General features: G+C 40.2%; 1 protein-coding gene across 1 annotated transcript; it reads left to right on the top strand.

Moving 5' to 3' along the window:
- The first annotated feature begins 9,951 nt into the window (after positions 1 to 9,951).
- Positions 9,952 to 19,422, top strand: LOC124027364. The gene is made up of 3 exons (XM_046339813.1): positions 9,952 to 10,091; positions 13,788 to 14,304; positions 17,533 to 19,422. Exons 1-3 carry the CDS (start codon positions 9,974 to 9,976, stop codon positions 18,527 to 18,529), a joined length of 1,632 nt encoding a protein of 543 aa, XP_046195769.1. The 5' UTR covers positions 9,952 to 9,973; the 3' UTR covers positions 18,530 to 19,422.
- The last annotated feature ends 352 nt before the right edge of the window (positions 19,423 to 19,774 follow it).

The raw sequence follows: 19,774 nt of genomic DNA, 5'->3' as shown, positions 1-19,774 counted from the left end.
CACTTTCAGGTGTGGAATCTTGTTTTGGTATAGTTGCCTTGTGCACTGCAATAATGCACGTTCGTTATATTCTTTGTTGTTTTTGTTGTAAGTTTCACTATTAAAGAATGTGGAACTCTACGCACGCTGTGCCTTGGTCCGATCCTTTCAACGAACCTAACAGTAACTCTGTTTGAACTTGGGGGGCCCCTTGGTTGGGGAGCGAGGACAGGTGGCTGATGGTGCCCAGGTTATTCATGGTTCTGTTGGTCTGTGTGGGGACACTGGGTCTGTAGACTGTCTGTCTGTGGTGGTTTCTGGTTTGGTTACACTGATGGAATGTAGACGAGATGTCAGGTATCTTGTATAGGTTGAATAAATATCTATGGCACTTAATATAATTAATTTGGATGAGATGGGGCATCTCAAAAATGTCAAATAAATAACTAAATATAATCCCTTTCATAGCCCTTTAAACTGTTCTAAACTAGGCACTCTTACCTCCACTGGATCATATATTAGTGCCACAGACATATAACCCCCCCCATACAGTTCTGAGAGGAGATAAAATAACCTCTTAATTTACATGAAGCTATAAATAAGGAGTGGAGGGGAAGCAGGTGTCCTGGGGGAGAAAGAGAGCAACACATCACTGCCTGTAACTCAGTGTCAGAACTAGAACACGTCCCTGGTGAATGACTCTGCTAACTAGAGATAGTAGACATGAAACTATCCGTTTTTCTGTGATGGGACAGAAGGATGGCCACGCGAGACTAAATGGGACTGAAATCAGTGGTCTGACTTGCGCCACTGTGCTTGTTTTAATGCAGGTATATCTTGTGCCATTATTGGTGGTCCTATGTCCTCCTCTGGTGGACGTTGACAGAACTGCAACCTCTATTCTGATCACTGATGCAGAATGTGAAACATAATGTAGCATATCGCAGCGCTACACTGAGTGTACAAAACATTAAGAACACCTTCCTAATATTGAGTTGAATCTTACAAGGTCATAGTTCTCATTAATGCTGAAATGATACTGAGTCCAACATCTAATGTTAATAACAGAGAACAGTTTATACCATGTAATAATGGCAGCTTCAAACTAAACATTGGCCTGTCATTCCTGCATCCTAAGGTAAAATAGAGGCCGGTGTCTCCTCACCACAAAATGGCCAAGAATAGAACCAGCTCATCTGCTTTTACAATATGATTTAATTAACTATTAGATGTTTAATGTTTCTTTTGAAAAAACTATTTAAAAAGGAATAGTTTAATTAAATAGGAATTAAAAGGTAGACTCAGTAAAATGATGTTGCCAAAGAGCAGCAACGGAGATATTGAGATGAGCGAGATGCAACACTTCACTTACACAGTATCTGCGCATGTGCACGGGTACACTTCACACTGTGTACAGCGTGGTAGCCAGAGCATCAAAAGAGCGGAGAGGTTGAGATTTGCTCTTCAACGCTCTTAGATGTTGTGAGAATTGACCCACCAAGCTGTTTACTTTCAGTATCTACATCATATCGCTGAGACCTTTAAAACGAGAGTTCAGCTCACGTCACAGAGTTGACCTTAAAATGGGGGACAGTAAATGAATCACTAATCACATAAATAATTAAGGGAAATAATCAAGCAAAGCTTGTTTTGCATCCTTAGGTAAACTATGGAAAGATATGTACTCCTGTTTGTTCTTAAGGGGATGTCCAACATCATTTTCAACGAGTCTGCAATATGTCTCAATAGAGTGATTGTGATTGACTGGAGGTACAAAATAACTCTTGCTTCTAAAAGGAGTCGGAGTATGTGCAGGTGAGCAACCTACTTGTTCAGTACAAATATCACGATGAGGGGAGCTAAAGTATTCCCTTAATAGGATGTTTCTAAAAAACAACTTAAACCTGTCTACCTTAACATCAAAGTCGTTGCACTGAGTTGTAGACACAAAATATAACCCTGTATTATTAAGAAAGGAGACATGGGCAGGGCAAAATATCTTGCTTGATAAATTAAAGACACTCAGTCCCGTGGGTTCTGGGAACATGTGAACGGTCCCCTCTGCCTCTGGTAGTCGTTTAAACTAACCATCTAAACATGAATTAACTAGGAAGTCGGGGCACCACGGGAAAGTGTCATGTACAGAGGTATTCATTCCTGAAAATAACTCTTCAGATATTTTAAATCTTTTTTTGATAACAGTCGTTCATTAAGGAATTTTACCTTGATCAGTCTCATTCTGAAAAGTAATGAAATCCTAATCTGCATGAACCAGGCCTTTACTATGAATCATCCATATAAAAATTTGCTCAATTATTTATTTACTAACTAATTAAACAATTACAGAATATACATTACATAATGTAATTATACAGTAAAGACTGTCCCTAGTGGACTAAACAAAAGCAGTTTGGTTATAACATGATAGGTTCAGAGAGGAAAAGGGGGGAAGACAAAGGAACATGGGTCTCTATTGGACATGGGAAGCTATTCCCACATAAATTTGAATACATATGCACTTTAGCAATCGCTCTTTCGGATAAAGGAATGTAATTAGTGTTTACGATTGAGCTGGTGATGTGAGGGTCTGGTTTGCCCAGTCGAAGTCGCCATTATCCTTTGTAGATTCTGCCGGGTCGTCGTGGAGTGAGATGTTCATCTCACTTGTGGTCTTCTGCATCGGTCAGTGTTCTTACTAGATTTGATGCCTTTCCAGTTTCAGTCTGACAAGTCCTCACGTTAATTGGAAATTACTTGACTTTGGGTCACGTGGGGCTTTTATAGAAATGTAGTAAAGGGGTTGGTTCATCATTTCCAACCAATGTCTGTTCACTTGGGCGTGGCCACTGACTGGACACGAGTTACCATAAAAACAAACCATTTTAATTTTAGAGGACTTAAATCACATTGTAATCTTTTCAAAGTATTCTTATACTTAGTCAAACATTTTGTCCAACCTTTAGATGCAAACCTCATAATTGAGGACCTTGTATAAACAGAGTAATGTGGCTGTGCTGTCTTTTCAGGGTGTCAGAACGGTGAAACAATGTGGACGGATCATAGCTGGGCCCCCCACCGACCGTTTACACATTCTCCAAAATAGGAATATTGTAAAATTCTCAAATTAGGGAATGTAGTAGAATTGGGCGGGAGAGTCCCTTTGCTTTACTGTGAAACTCTCTCTCCATACTGCATGGTCAAGGAGAGAAGAGTCTCTTCACAGAATTGATGATGTTGTTGTTAAAGTCATAAAACTTCCCCCTCCAAACAGAAGAAAGGGGGGGGGTTCACATGTCTGCTAGAGGGCTAGCGTCATGACAGTCCCCCTCTAGTGTTTAAATCTTGGAATTATTCGGCATGTTGCAACCCACCATAAAAATGACCCAAAGATGTTCTGGATCATTGTCGCTGTCCCCCTCTGGTGGTTGCTGCTGTAGGGTTGGCGAAAATTGTGACACCAACACGGCTCTTGAGGACTGCAGCTGCCCGCCGCTGTGAGACAGAATTCCAGTATGAGGAAGTAGCCTGCTGAAGATTCTCACCCAGAATGTAAAGGACTGGAAGAGGATTTGAGAGTTTTCTAAACTCACGCTTGAGAGAGAAGGAGGATTTGGACAATAAGGTCATCCTGAGATTCCTCTCCAACTCCCTGATAGTTCACATGCATAAAGACCAACATAATCATCGTTCCTGTGTGAGACTAGAGGGGTGGAGCAGACCTCAATCAAAGCATGTACTGTTGTCCCCCAGAATACTTTGTTTTAGTGGGCGGGGTCAGCACTTTTTGCATCAGGTAACTGATGTAAGCAGTAGAATCAGATTTAAAAAGAAGGTAAAAATACACCTTATGGAACAGCGGGCACTGTGAAGTAACAAAAACATAGGCACAGACATTCTACACCTGCATTGCTTGCTGTTTGGGGTTTTAGGCTGGGTTTCTGTGCAGCACTTTGCGACATCAGCTGAAGTAAGAAGGGCTTTGTAAATGAATTTGATTTGATTTGATAAACCCCAATCCAGTGCACCAAGTAAGAAAATGTAAGGAAAAAAGTACTATTTGGACCCAGGTCTGTGGTGAAGAACGGATCAGTATGGTAAAGCAACACTTGGTACCTACACACAGGGGAGCAGGGTGGCTGAGGGTGGTACCACAGTGTTGGGCAGTGAGAGAGTGCTTTGGGTCAGTACACAGCTCTGGGAGTCCCTTCTAGCGAGTCCCTTGGACATTATCCCAGATATACTGAGTTACCTGCAACAACACGGCAACAACACGGGAAGATACTATTAGCATAGATCTCTAGATACTATTAGCATACATCTCTAGAATAGAATGTGTTAATGAACTGGTGTTAGAGCCGATTTGGACATATTTGTATAAAAGACCGAATATATGGAGCTCCATGTATATTTGTGTAAATATATTAAATATTAATGTAAATGATGAAATATTAGGTACGTTTACCTGATTGAGATATATTAATTTGTTGTTAGTGTAACATTTGCCTCCCCCCTCTTGCCTATTCATTGTATTGTGGTAAGTGTGTTAGGATAAAGGCAGGAAGTTGGGCCTTCGGGAGAGGGGGAATCCTTGCTCGATGCGTTGGGTTCAAGTCCCAACCCTGTGACGGTCATTGTGGTCAATATATATCCGTATACATGGATGAATGCTTCTCCCTCTCTGTCACAGATGCCATGGTTGCTCCTAGTTTGAAGATGTAATCCGGAGACAGGTGTATTATACAACAGCCTTTTGTGTATTCTCTTTTCGACTCCCTAACGCCAGAATTTTCTCCATCTCCTTAACTATCATACTCTAATTCCTCTGATTTCAAAACTCGGTTCTCCAGAAAGTGGAGAGCAACACTTTGCAGTTGTACTATGTGATATCTTTCAAAAAATCTGGGTTAGAAAGCATTACCTACACATTCTGACCAGCTCATGTTATAGACAGAAGCATTCTACATGGTAGACCAATCTGAAGTCATCCCTCGTCATGTCCACCCCAACCATTTTCTCAGCCAATCATGGCTAGCGGGAAGGTTCCAACTAGGCCCGTAATTTTACAAAGGTATTCGTATTTAAAGATGGCGTACAACTTTGTTATTAAGGTATATGAAAGTTCACATGTTCCAGAAGGTAATTCTGCCATAAATGTACTACTAATTAGTTGAGTTCATGATGTAGTTGACCCCAGGAGAAACTTCAAACAAGCTTCTAGGGCTATTCATACAGACACAGAACTTTACTCCCTTAGCATACAGAGAAACACAGATTCAACTGGACACCATAAAAAGAAAAAACAAGCTTTGGCAAAAACCCCTTAAAAAAATAAGCATCCCATTTCAACTTTGTCAACTTCAGATTATGCCAATAGCAACAACAACTAAAATGCAGAGGTAAGCAAGTGGTGAGTTGTCCTTACAAACGGTCACAGCCAGTCCAGCACTGTCTGTAGGTCCCAGAGTGGCCTTTGCCCATCTGTGGACTGTGCACCATAGCCAAACAGAGTTACAGTAGGCATTTATTTGCAACACAGGCCTGCCATCATTCACTTTGAACTGGACTGTGTGTTTACAGGAAGTCACAATAGCGCGACTTTAGATCATTTGAATGCATTCGCCAAAAGCCAACTGAATGGATTTCAGCAAATATGTCAATACCACTTGGAAGTCCTTTTACATTTGGCAACTTTACAGTCCTATTGAAGATTAGCTCAAATCTAACGAAGGAACATTAGATGAACCCTCTCAAACTTTCAGTTAGTTGGCCATCAAAATTGCACTGATAAATGATGGGGAATTGTAGCCGACTCGCTCTTCTGCAGTATGCCTGCCAACAATGCATGCTTGCATTCATCTGCAGGTACATCTTCATCTGGGTTGTGGAGGACCTTCCTGCAGTTGCTGGCGTGAACACACGTCGACCACCCTGCAACCATCAGAGCACCTGCAATGTACCAGTCCAGAGCTGTTGGTGCCAAGTCTTTCTGCGGAGGTCCTTGATGACCACTCAACCTCCTGGCTGAAATTTGTGGAGCTGTCCTCCCTTTGGTTCAAGCAATGCTGGGGAAAATAGACTTCAGAACACTGTTGAAAGTGCAGCACAGTAGCTTACCATTTAATCCTCGCAGCCCATCAGTGTCAACCTGTTCTGTGGGCACGGGGTGTTTAGGATTCTCATGGGTCTTCCTGTGAGTATTTCATGAGATGCTAAACCAGGGTTACGATGCGCACGTCCATGCATGTACATCAGAGCCAGAGGTATTACTGTTACCTATGGCAATCTGTCTCAGCATTCCTCTGCCTACATTGTTCGTCATATACATCACACTTAGCACAAACCACAACTCCCCCTTTTACACATGGTCTTGGTCATGTGCCAAGAACACTTATTTCTCCATTCTCACTTCCCCAGGCCCTTGCAGATCAGAAACATCCTGTCGAGAAAACATGTTTTTATGCATTTTCCAACTGTAATTAGTCCACACTGGACTCATTATTTTTTATAATAAAGTATATTAACCATAACCCTTAATTTAATAATTTGGAAATAATGATTGAAAACTGAAATCTTATTTTCACTTTTGCTGTGTTTGACTGACAGCCACATGTTGTAATTAAAACGTCAAGTCATAATTCTGTTGCTGCAGTTACCCCGAGGGTTGGCGGATTATTTGGAGATTGGGTTGATTCATCAATGGTTAGGTTTACTTATATTATAATATTATTGTTAAAATGGCTTTGCTCCTAAACATGCAGCTCAGTGAACCTTCCATTACTTATCCCACCATGCCCTTTCTCTGCAAGCCGTTGACCTTTTGTCCAAAAGCAGAGCAAACAACATGTAAGTTTGCCTTACTCAATCACTGACCGTAAATCCCAACGAAGTGCCAGGATCGATTCCAGAGTCATTGTTAATCACACAACACACCACCACTTACCATGAATCAAAATGAATGCCTAAACTGATGTTTAACCCTTTCCTAAACCTTAACCCTTAACTTAACCACAATCTAGTGGTCCTTCTGTAGCTCAGTTGGTAGAGCATGGCGCTTGTAACGCCAGGGTAGTGGGTTCGATCCCCGGGACCACCCATACGTAGAATGTATGCACACATGACTGTAAGTCGCTTTGGATAAAAGCGTCTGCTAAATGGCATATATTATTATTATCTAAATGAATGCCTAAACTGATGTTTAACCCTTTCCCAAACCTTAACCCTTAACTTAACCACAATCTAAATGAATGCCTAAACTGATGTTTAACCCTTTCCCAAACCTTAACCCTTAACTTAACCACAATCTAAATGAATGCCTAAACTGATGTTTAACCCTTTCCCAAACCTTAACCCTTAACTTAACCACAATCTAAATGAATGCCTAAACTGATGTTTAACCCTTTCCCAAACCTTAACCCTTAACTTAACCACAATCTAAATGAATGCCTAAACTGATGTTTAACCCTTTCCCAAACCTTAACCCTTAACTTAACCACAATCTAAATGAATGCCTAAACTGATGTTTAACCCTTTCCCAAACCTTAACCCTTAACTTAACCACAATCTAAATGAATGCCTAAACTGATGTTTAACCCTTTCCTAAACCTTAACCCTTAACTTAACCACAATCTAAATGAATGCCTAAACTGATGTTTAACCCTTTCCCAAACCTTAACCCTTAACTTAACCACAATCTAAATGAATGCCTAAACTGATGTTTAACCCTTTCCTAAACCTTTACCCTTAACTTAACCACAATCTAAATGAATGCCTAAACTGATGTTTAACCCTTTCCTAAACCTTAACCCTTAACTTAACCACAATCTAAATGAATGCCTAAACTTAAGTTCAACCCTCTCACAAAATATAACCCTAACATTAAACATTTGGATTTTTTTGCTTAAATTTAAGTTTTAGTTTAACTTTTGCTGTGTTTGACTGACAGCTAAGATAAGGCACCACATGTTGTAATTAAAACGTCAAGTCATAATTCTGTTGCTGCAGTTACCCCGAGGGTTGGCGGATTATTTGGAGATTGGGTTGATTCATCAATGGTTAGGTTTACTTATATTATAATATTATTGTTAAAATGAGAGGTTAGGGTCAGTCTGTTATATCTGGAGTATTTATCCTGTCTTATCCGGTGTCCTGTGTGAATTTAAATATGCTCTCTCTAATTCTCTCTTTCTCTCTTTTTCTATCTCTATCTCTTTCTTTCTTTCCCTCTTTTCTCTCTCTCTCTCTCTCTCGGAGGACCTGTGCCCTAGGACCATGCCTCAGGACTACCTGGTGACTCCTTGCTGTCCCCAGTCTACCTGGTCCTGCTGCAGCTCCAGTCTCAACTGTTCTGCCTGCTGCTATGGAACACTGACCTGTTCACCGGACGTGCTACCTTATCCCAGGCCTGCTGTTTTCAACTCTCTAGAGACAACAGGAGCGATAGAGATACTCTGAGTGATTGGCTATGAAAAGTCAACTGACAATTACTCCTGAGGTGCTGACTTGCTGCACCCTCGACAACCACTGTGATTATTATTACTTGACCCTTCTGGTCATCTATGAACATTTGAACATCTTGGCCATGTTCTGTTATAATCTCCACCCGGCACAGCCAGAAGAGGACTGGCCACCCCTCATAGCCTGGTTCCTCTCTAGGTTTCTTCCTAGGTTTTGGCCTTTCTAGTGAGTTTTTCCTAGCCACTATGCGCCTACACCTGCATTGCTTGATATTTGAGGTTTTAGGCTGGGTTTCTGTACAACACTAAGGGACATCAGCTGATGTAAGAAGGGTTTTATAAATACATTTGATTTGATTTCATTTGATGAAGTACCCGCAGCAATGTTCCAGCAACTAGTGGAACGCCTTCCCAGAAGAGTGGAGGCTGTTATATAAGCAATGTTCCAGCAACTAGTGGAAAGCCTTCCCAGAAGAGTGGAGGCTGTTATATAAGCAATGTTCCAGCAACTAGTGGAAAGCCTTCCCAGAAGAGTGGAGGCTGTTATATAAACAATGTCCAAGCAACTAGTGGAACGCCTTCCCAGAAGAGTGGAGGCTGTTATAACAGCAATGTTCCAGCAGTTGTTATATAAGCAATGTTCCAAACGCCTTCCCAGAAGAGTGGAGGCTGTTATAACAGCAATGTTCAATGTCAGCAGTTAGTGAAACGCCTTCCCAGAAGAGTGGAGGCTGTTATAGCAGCAATATGGACAATAATAAAAACTGAAAGACTTAAAAGTACCATAAGGAAAAGCAAAGCGAAAAAGGTTTTAAGATTTATTTTAAATATTTCCATTGGAAGCGACTCAATCCACCACATCAGCCAATGTAACACTTCTACATCTGCAGTGAAACGTGACTGAACGAGAGTGGTGTTTGACATACCAAAGATCGGTCTTCTCACAAAATTGTCTGTAGCGTCCAAACAGTTTGGCCTAAAAACTATTACAAACCCCTCTATGGAAAGATGGTGTTCTCCATGTTGCTCTTCAAACCCCATAATCTTCTTTGGACTCGTCTGAAGCTGGTACATCCGATCTTCCACATTCTGTCTGTAGTGTCAGAACAGTTTGGCCTCCACACTATGACCCCTCTGTGTAAAGGTGTACACATACATGTCATTAGTTTTGCTCTAGAATGCCCACAGGCCTCACAAGACTCGTCTGAAGGTCCCCTGGTACCAGTTCAAAAATGTATGGAAGTATACAGTACCAGTTGTCTTGTCAGGACTTTTCATATCAAACCAGTTATCTAGGTTTAATTATTACCTAATTAAACGAATCATGTAAACATTAATTAACTAGGAAGTCGGGGCCCCATGGAAAATGTTGAAATTTACAGCGTCAGAATGGTATTAGTCTTGATTTCAGCAAGCACATTAAATGTTTTATGATGAAGTAGGTAGGGAGATCACATGGAGGGGGATGTTTGTTAAGTAAATATTTAAAGGTCAATAAACCCTCTTTTATTTGATTTAAAAAACAGTTACAGGGTTTGTTTATGAAGAAAATGAGTTTGGTGGCTATAAAGGGGTTGTCAAATGTGAGGTTGAAACTCAGCGTAGAGACACATCTCTTCACCTCAAGACCTGAACTTTTGCTGACCTTTGGAATTTCAGGTAGGTCTATAGATTATTATTTTAATCAAATGAGTAATCACTTATTAATATGCATTGTCATGAAACAGGCAGGGAGCAGGTCTCGAACCGGCAACCTTCTAGCCCGAAGTCCAACAAGCTGTCGACTGTGCCCCAAAAGCATTCTCAAGTGGCAGAGTGGATATCCGCACTGATAAACCCAGGGTCGTTACACTATATGTATATCAAATACATTGTACACAAGAGGGCATGTGACACCTTTTTTAGCAAGGCTATGCTGTGGTCATAGGTATGAGGTGAAGCCGAGTACAGTAGACCAGCACAGCTGTGCAATACATTTGTATCGCATAACCTTGTGTGTACAATTGCTTTTCTACAATGGGTTACTTATTACATTAAATGAAATGTATGCAGATAACACAATCACTTCAAACTGAAGCTGGAGAGAGAGAGCAAACCAGCTGCATTTCATTTAGTTTGACCTGTTATTCTATGGCCATGTCTTTATATCCATAAACAGTATGCTGATGCATGATTTCACCTGTCTCAGAAACACTATCTGTCTTGTCCTGACACGTTTATTCTCTATGGGCCGGTGGAGATCGATTTATTTTTATTTTTAAATATGTTGCAAAGGTTGGAGAGGCAGATAGCAACGTTTGTTCAAATCAAGCAAAGCAAGTGTTAGGCTGAAAGCAAGACAAAATAACATCTAGATGCGTTTTTACAGTGAAGATCAAATTACATTTCCAATGCCGCTGTTTTCATCTCAATATCAAAATAATTTCTGGGTTTCTGGGTTTACTGTGCTTTCTGGGTTACAATGAGATACCTTTACTGTGCTTTCTGGGTTACAATGAGGTCCCTTTACTGTGCTTTCTGGGTTACAATGAGGTCCCTTTACTGTGCTTTCTGGGTTACAATGAGGTCCCTTTACTGTGCTTTCTGGGTTACAATGAGGTCCCTTTACTGTGCTTTCTGGGTTACAATGAGGTACCTTTACTGTGCTTTCTGGGTTACAATGAGGTCCCTTTACTGTGCTTTCTGGGTTACAATGAGGTACCTTTACTGTGCTTTCTGGGTTACAATGAGGTCCCTTTACTGTGCTTTCTGGGTTACAATGAGGTACCTTTACTGTGCTTTCTGGGTTACAATGAGGTCCCTTTACTGTGCTTTCTGGGTTACAATGAGGTCCCTTTACTGTGCTTTCTGGGTTACAATGAGGTCCCTTTACTGTGCTTTCTGGGTTACAATGAGGTCCCTTTACTGTGCTTTCTGGGTTACAATGAGGTACCTTTACTGTGCTTTCTGGGTTACAATGAGGTACCTTTACTGTGCTTTCTGGGTTACAATGAGGTACCTTTACTGTGCTTTCTGGGTTACAATGAGGTCCCTTTACTGTGCTTTCTGGGTTACAATGAGATACCTTTACTGTGCTTTCTGGGTTACAATGAGGTCCCTTTACTGTGCTTTCTGGGTTACAATGAGGTACCTTTACTGTGCTTTCTGGGTTACAATGAGATACCTTTACTGTGCTTTCTGGGTTACAATGAGGTCCCTTTACTGTGCTTTCTGGGTTACAATGAGATACCTTTACTGTGCTTTCTGGGTTACAATGAGGTCCCTTTACTGTGCTTTCTGGGTTACAATGAGATACCTTTACTGTGCTTTCTGGGTTACAATGAGGTCCCTTTACTGTGCTTTCTGGGTTACAATGAGATACCTTTACTGTGCTTTCTGGGTTACAATGAGGTCCCTTTACTGTGCTTTCTGGGTTACAATGAGATACTGGGTTACAATGAGGTCCCTTTACTGTGCTTTCTGGGTTACAATGAGATACCTTTACTGTGCTTTCTGGGTTACAATGAGGTCCCTTTACTGTGCTTTCTGGGTTACAATGAGGTACCTTTACTGTGCTTTCTGGGTTACAATGAGATACCTTTACTGTGCTTTCTGGGTTACAATGAGGTCCCTTTATGTGCTTTCTGTTACAATGAGATACCTTTACTGTGCTTTCTGGGTTACAATGAGGTCCCTTTACTGTGCTTTCTGGGTTACAATGAGGTCCCTTTACTGTGCTTTCTGGGTTACAATGAGGTCCCTTTACTGTGCTTTCTGGGTTACAATGAGAGTCCCTTTACTGTGCTTTCTGGGTTACAATGAGGTACCTTTACTGTGCTTTCTGGGTTACAATGAGGTCCCTTTACTGTGCTTTCTGGGTTACAATGAGGTACCTTTACTGTGCTTTCTGGGTTACAATGAGGTACCTTTACTGTGCTTTCTGGGTTACAATGAGGTCCCTTTACTGTGCTTTCTGGGTTACAATGAGGTCCCTTTACTGTGCTTTCTGGGTTACAATGAGGTACCTTTACTGTGCTTTCTGGGTTACAATGAGGTCCCTTTACTGTGCTTTCTGGGTTACAATGAGGTCCCTTTACTGTGCTTTCTGGGTTACAATGAGGTCCCTTTACTGTGCTTTCTGGGTTACAATGAGGTCCCTTTACTGTGCTTTCTGGGTTACAATGAGGTACCTTTACTGTGCTTTCTGGGTTACAATGAGGTCCCTTTACTGTGCTTTCTGGGTTACAATGAGGTCCCTTTACTGTGCTTTCTGGGTTACAATGAGGTCCCTTTACTGTGATTTCTGGGTTACAATGAGGTACCTTTACAGTGCTTTCTGGGTTACAATGAGATACCTTTACTGTGCTTTCTGTCGTTACAATGAGGTACCTTTACTGTGCTTTCTGGGTTACAATGAGGTCCCTTTACTTATAGGAGATAACTGAGGATGAATCAACAACATTGTAGTTACTCCACAATACTAACCTAAATGACAGAGTGAAAAGAAGGAATTTGGTAAAGAAATTACATTTATGTCCTGAATACAAAGCATTATATTTGGAGAAAATCCAACACAACACATCACTGAGTACCACTTTTCACATTTTCAAGCATGATGGTTGATGCATCATGTTATGGGTATGCTTGTCATTGGCAAGGACAAGACATTTTTGGGAGGATAAAAATAAACTGAATAGAGCTAAACACACTAGAGGAAAACCTGGTTCAGTCTGCTTTCCACCAGCAGACAATAACCTAAAATAAGGCCAAATATACACTGGAGTTACTTACCAAGATGACATTGAATGTTCCTGAGTGGCCGAGTCACAGTTTTGACTTAAATTGGCTTGAAAATCTATGGCATTACTTGAAAATGGCTGACTAGCAATGATCAACACCCAATTTGACAGAGCTTGAAGAATTTAAAAAAGAATAATCTGCAAATATTGTACAAGACTGCTGTAATCGATGCCAAAGGTGATTTAACACGTATTGACCCAGGGTTGTGAATACTTATGTAAATTAGATATTTCTGTATTGAATTTTCAATACATTTGCTAACATTTCTAAAGACATGTTTTCATTTTGTCATTATGGGGTAGGGTGAGAAGAAAAAAATATAGGCTGGGCTGATGGGACAGTGGATGTGCAATGGTTTCTCAGAATGAACAATGAAAAAGTAGCCTACTTTTGCGTCATAGGCCTGCCTACCCTTTGTAAACAACTTTTTTAGCACGGCTTAAAACGTACAGTATCTCAACCAATCACAAAGCTTGTTTTTACCAACCCTTTTTGGATATTAGTATGTATACATCTGGAAAAGCTATTGAACTTTAACACTGTAAATATACATATATCTTTTCTTCTAATTTACAGATATGGCATCTTCAGCACTGCTGATACTCCTGTTATATTCAACCTCAATTGGCACCACTGTATCAATTGAAGACTTAGAATACTACACAAGAGAAAGAATTGAGAAATCTACTGAATTATTTGAAAAGAGTTTGGAAATAGTAAAAATAATAGTTGAGGCAAAGGATCCATCAGATTGGACTAGTGTACTTAAGAAAGTCTTAAAGTTCACGGCACGTTATGGCCCTGCCTTTGGTGGTTTTGCTGGTGCTGCTGTAAATTTTGCCCTGGCATTTGTCGGTCAAGATGACCCAGTGTTAGCTGAGGTGAAGACTCAGTTTGCAGAGGTTAACAGAAAGCTTGACTCAATCACTTTGCAAATCAACTCTCTGAAAACTGAAGTCCAGTGGGTAGCCTACACCAGTGTCTACTCTCAAGACGAGCTTAAGATCAGCAACTCCTGGGACATGTTCACGGATTTCTTGACGGAGAGCATGGCAGCCAAGGACAAGGACAAGAAGAGACAACTGGTGGAGAAGTATGTAACCGTTTACAACTTTAATTGTAGTTACTGCTTTAAAAATCAGTGATGGTATGCAACATTCTACCCTCTGTAACCACTGTGAATTTGGACCATTTCCCCAACAGGTTAGATGGTTCTAGAATTGAGGTGGCATTTGCCTACCTTGCATTTTCACCCATAACAAAAATAACTTGACAAATGACTAATAGTTACACATCATAAATGGTTTTGTTTATATTGAACTGTTGATCAATGATAAAACATAATGCAAGTCCTTTATACTGCAAAACGTTATGTTTATGCATTGTTTCAAATACACTACATAACCAAAAGTATGTGGACACCTGCTCATTAAACATCACATTCCAAAATCCTGGGCATTAATATGGAGTTGGTTCCCCTTCGCTGCTATAAAAACCTCCACTCTTCTGGAAAGGCTTTCCACTAGATGTTGGAACATTGCTGCTATAACAACCTCCACTCTTCTGGAAAGGCTTTCCACTAGATGTTGGAACATTGCTGCTATAACAACCTCCACTCTTCTGGAAAGGCTTTCCACTAGATGTTGGAACATTGCTGCTATAACAACCTCCACTCTTCTGGAAAGGCTTTCCACTAGATGTTGGAACATTGCTCTGGGTACTTGCCTCCATTCAGCCACAAGAGCATTAGTGAAGTCAGGCACTGATGCTGGGCACGGATGTTGGGCGATTAGGCCTGGCTCAGTCAGCGATTCAATTCATCCCAAAGATGTTCGATGGGGTTGAGATCTGTGCTCTGTGCTCTGTGCTCTGTGCTGGCCAGTCAAGTTCTTCCACACCGATCTCAACAAACCATATCTGTAGGGACCTCGCTTTGTGCATGGGGGCATTGTCCTCAATATATTTTGTCATGCAGAAACAGGAAAGGGCCTTTCCCAAACTGTTGCCACAAAGTTGAAAGCACAGAATAATCTAGAATATGATTGTATGCTGTAGTGTTAAGATTTCCCTATGCTGGAACTAAAGGGCCTAGCCCGAACCATGAAAAACAGCCCCAGACCATTATTCCTTCTCCACAAAACTTTACAGTTGGCACTACGCATTGGAGCAGGTAGCGTTCTCCTCACTTCCGCTAAAACTCAGATTTGTTCATTGACTGCAGAAAACACGTTTCCACTGCTCCAGAGTCCAATGGCGGTGAGCTTTACACCACTCCGACCGACGCTTGGCATGGTGATCTCAGGCTTGTGTATGGCTGCTCAGCCATGGAAACCCATTTCATGAAGCTATTGTGTTGATGTTGCTTCCAGAGCCAATTTGGATCTCGGTAGTGAGTGTTGCAACCGAGGACAGATGATTTTTACACACTACGCGCTTCAGCACTCGGCGGTCCCATTCTGTGAGCTTGTGTGGCCTACCACTTGGCAGCTGAGACGTTTTTGCTCCTAGGCGTTTCCACTTAACAGCACTTACAGTTCACTGGGGCAGCACGAGCAGGGCAGAAATTTCACGAACTGACTTGGAAATCTGGTATACTATGACGGTGCAACATTGAAAGTATCTGAGCTCTCCAGTAAGGCAATTCTACTGCAAATGTTTGTATATGGAGATTGCATGGCTGTGTCCTCGATGTTATACACCTGTCAGCAACGGGTGTGGCTGAAATAGCTGAATCCACTCATTTAAAGCAAAGTCCACATACTTTTGTATGTATAGTATTTTGTATGTATAGTGTACTGGGGTTCTGTAGCTCAGTTGGTAGAGCATGGCGCATGTAACGCCAGGGTAGTGGGTTCGATCCCGGGACCACCCATACGTAGAATGTATGCACACATGACTGTAAGTCGCTTTGGATAAAAGCGTCTGCTAAATGGCATATATTGTTATATATATTATATATATATATACTTACAGATGTGGTATCTTAATTTGATCCAGTCTGCTACAGATGGAAAATAATCCAGCAGTAAAAGGAAATGTGAATAATTATGTGGATAATATTTAATTTGTATTTTTGTAGAGGTTGATAGATTTTTCGTACCGGAAAATCAAGTCTGAAATGTCAAAGTGGAAATTACAAACTTAAGAAGCCCGTTAAAATCTCAAATACACTAAAAGTAAAGTATTGCAGAAAAGTTATCTTGCAAATTAAGACCCTACAACTGATCCTATCTATATATTATTTTGAATGCTAGAAAGTAAACTAAAGTATTTACTATATTGTATAGATTGATTCAAAACAAATAAGGCTATTAAATGACCTATCATTATTTTACAAATATGCAAGATTTATGTAATTGGTGATACCGCCTCGAAAATCACTCATTGCAAAGATATACAAGGACCTTGAGCATTCCTTCCATTGCCAAGCTGTTATCAGGGATGGGATGTATATTAAAGAAAATGATTAGGTAATTGCACCCTTTTAGCATTTGAGGATCCCATTAATAATTTGGTGTCTAAATAGAAAATGCAGTTGGTGTTACTCTAAATTTAAATGAAGGGAAATTACATTGTGAGCAAAGTTATTAATCAAATAGTTTCAGTATATCATTTTTTAATTTTTAATGTACTTAGATTTGAGCATCGGTGGCCTTCACTTAAGAAAATCCTTAATTACCTAAAATGTGTAATTGGTGTTACCATCATTACCGTTGCTACTTCTATTTGCAGCACAGTGTCATCATAATGGGAAACACATCAAAAACATCAAAACAGTTCATAAAGTGCCATAGTAGTTGATGTAGATGGAAAGATGTACCCAAATACACTTACACGATGTCATGCTCAAATGCCACTGCAATTTAAGAATGACCCATTAGAGGAAAACTAGTGTAAGAAATCAGAACAGACATTTTCTACCAATCAAAAGATACATCTATTTCCGTAACCACATCAACTACTTTTTCACTCAACTTTTAGAAACCAATGCATTTTTGACCACTTTCCTCCCAAAATTGCCAAAAAGTAGGTTATGCAATATTTGTCTATTTCGCTGCTATTCAAATCAGCAATCAGAACAGATATATATTCTACCAATAAAAAGATACAGCTATTTCAGTAACCACATCAAGTTTTTTCTTTCTTTCTTTCTTTCTTTCTTTCTTTCTTTCTTTCTTTCTTTCTTTCTTTCTTTCTTTCTTTCTTTCTTTCTTTCTTTTAAACTAAACTAAACTAACTTTCAACTGTTGAAATAACACACAGAAAAATTCCTAATAATGTTTGTTGCCTGACAATTAAGTTTTCTGATTCTGATTCTGAGGTTCACCCAGTTCTATGAGAACACAGCAACTGAGAACAGCGTCACCAATTTCTACAAATACCTGACGGGAGACCAGCCTTCACTCTCCGAAAACCTCCTGGAGCTCACAGTAAAAAAATTCAGTGGTGAAGTTGAAAAGGTGAAGACATACAGCACATATTTCAGAGGTCTGATGTGGAAGGGCCTGCAGCTGAATCTCGTCTATTACAAGCTGAAGGACTTCAACACAGAGGCCAAGGCCAAGCAGTCAATTATTCAGTTTTACAACGTTACCCAAGCTCACACACAAACATTGCTGAAATGCATTGAGAACTTTGAACAGTACATGAAGAACGATGTGGAAGTGATTGGCACATCCGAATCCTTAGAAATGACCCCACTTGCTACCAAAGTTAGAGAGTTTTTGAATAAAAAGTACTTCTGGTATGACTGGATAGTTGCTGTGTACAGAAAGGAAGATGCCAGTAGCCATGACATGTTACGTTTTATCAAGATTCCTCTTGAGAACTTCATTGTTGCTGTGAGCTTCTCAGAGAAAGGCAACCATTTTATTGGAAATACTATAAAAGAATACGCTTCTAACTGTGTGAAAAACATAGAGTGCTCAAAGCCCGAAGTGCTGAACAAACTTCCTGAATGTGCATATAAATACAGCAGGTATGGTCCTTCTACATACAAGTTGGCTATGACTCAAATTGCAGCTATCCATATTTCAACAAAAAAAGATGGGTTTTCTGAAACTCCAGATGCGCTAATCAGAAATGACTGTCACTGGGGCTTCTTTTCAGTCTATGTAAAAAGTGATAACCAGATTAAACATCTTAACCCCTGCTCTGGCAACACTGACTGTGGAAATGGCCTATGCAAGAGAATACTAGACACCTCTTTGACAATTTGTGAATGCAATGAGGGCTTCTATGGTGAAAAGTGTGAGATCAATATTCAGGACGATGTGATGACCGTGAATGTAAATGTGGGTGAAGATGCCGAAGCATAACAGATGGCTGGTAGGGAGGATGTGTAATTGGCTGGAGCTAAATACATGTCATGGTTTCAAACACATCGTTTCTATTTCAGCTGTTATTATGATTCATCCTCCCCTCACCTGCTTCCTGTGCAGAATGTGTCTTTCTTTCTCTGTGCCTGCAGCCTCTCGTTTTGTCTAATCTTGATTATTATCCAGTCGTGTGATCCAGTGCTACAAGGAAAGACCTAGTTAAGCTGCAGCTGGCCCAGAACAGAGCTGCACATTTTGCTCTTAATTGTAATCAGAGGGCTGATGATGGCTAATTTCAGAGGTTGCAAAATTCTGGTAACTTCCCCAAAATTCCCAGGTTTTCCAGAAATACCTGAAGAAAAGCATGGGAAATCCAGCAAACCTGTGGATATTCAAAGAAAAATGGGAATTTTGGGAAAGTTGACAGAATTTTGTAATGGTGCCATTCTGCCAGAGAGTAGGACATTCATCTGACCATCATCGTTTTCCGAATTCCGAAGTAAAAATATCCCCCAATTGAATCATACAAATCATGATCTAAGAAAATGTATATACATAATCTTTTTTTTTTTTTTTTAAGTGACTGCTATAAGCAACGCAAACGCAAATATTTCAGCCTCTATCCTATCACATTTTTTACATTTATGTATATTTGTACAGGAATATATTATACACAGATCATCATGTCTAAGATCATTGTTACATGTAACCAACATAAACCTTCAACACCCTGTTATGGATAGACGATGTTAAACCACTGTAATGCTTTTATGCTTGTGCTTCTGTAAAGCCATACTTCATTTTCTAATGCAGTAAACATTGAATTCCGAAACCAACAGTATGTGTTTGTCTCTTTGCACCTGTACCATGATTACAGATTATTATAATGAGGATGAAAGACTATGTGTTGATTTCACGTGATTTTGGGGGGTTGTCCTATATTATAAACAACATGGGAGATCTGGGAATGGAAGTACCATCCAACCCTACATGTCAAAAGGATGATCAAAATACATTGTCTGAAAGGAAACTGATCTTGGCTTCTTCATCATCATCATCATCATCATCATCACCATCATCATTATCATCATCATCACCATCATTATTACCATCACCATCATCATCACCACCATCACCATCAGTAATATACATTGTTCTTTCTAAATTAGAGGGTTGGTAAACTTATTTTCGGACGTCACAAATGGTGTACTGAATTAGAGTTGACAGAACAAGATCAGAATAAGT

Source organism: Oncorhynchus gorbuscha, unplaced genomic scaffold, assembly GCF_021184085.1.
Source record: "Oncorhynchus gorbuscha isolate QuinsamMale2020 ecotype Even-year unplaced genomic scaffold, OgorEven_v1.0 Un_scaffold_3140, whole genome shotgun sequence".
NCBI classification, from domain to species: Eukaryota; Metazoa; Chordata; class Actinopteri; order Salmoniformes; family Salmonidae; genus Oncorhynchus; species Oncorhynchus gorbuscha.
Note: the sequence above shows the minus strand (reverse complement) of the source record. Positions and strands in the feature narration are given on the sequence as shown.

What these genes read in the sequence shown, in the direction of transcription:
- LOC124027364 (XM_046339813.1), top strand. Translation starts at nt 9,974, where the DNA reads ATGAAGAAAATGAGTTTGGTGGCTATAAAGGGGTTGTCAAATGTGAGG. An exon ending in GCTGACCTTTGGAATTTCAG is followed by an intron (nt 10,092 to 13,787) that starts GTAGGTCTATAG and finishes TCTAATTTACAG; the next exon opens with ATATGGCATCTTCAGCACTG. An exon ending in AAGAGACAACTGGTGGAGAA is followed by an intron (nt 14,305 to 17,532) that starts GTATGTAACCGT and finishes TCTGATTCTGAG; the next exon opens with GTTCACCCAGTTCTATGAGA.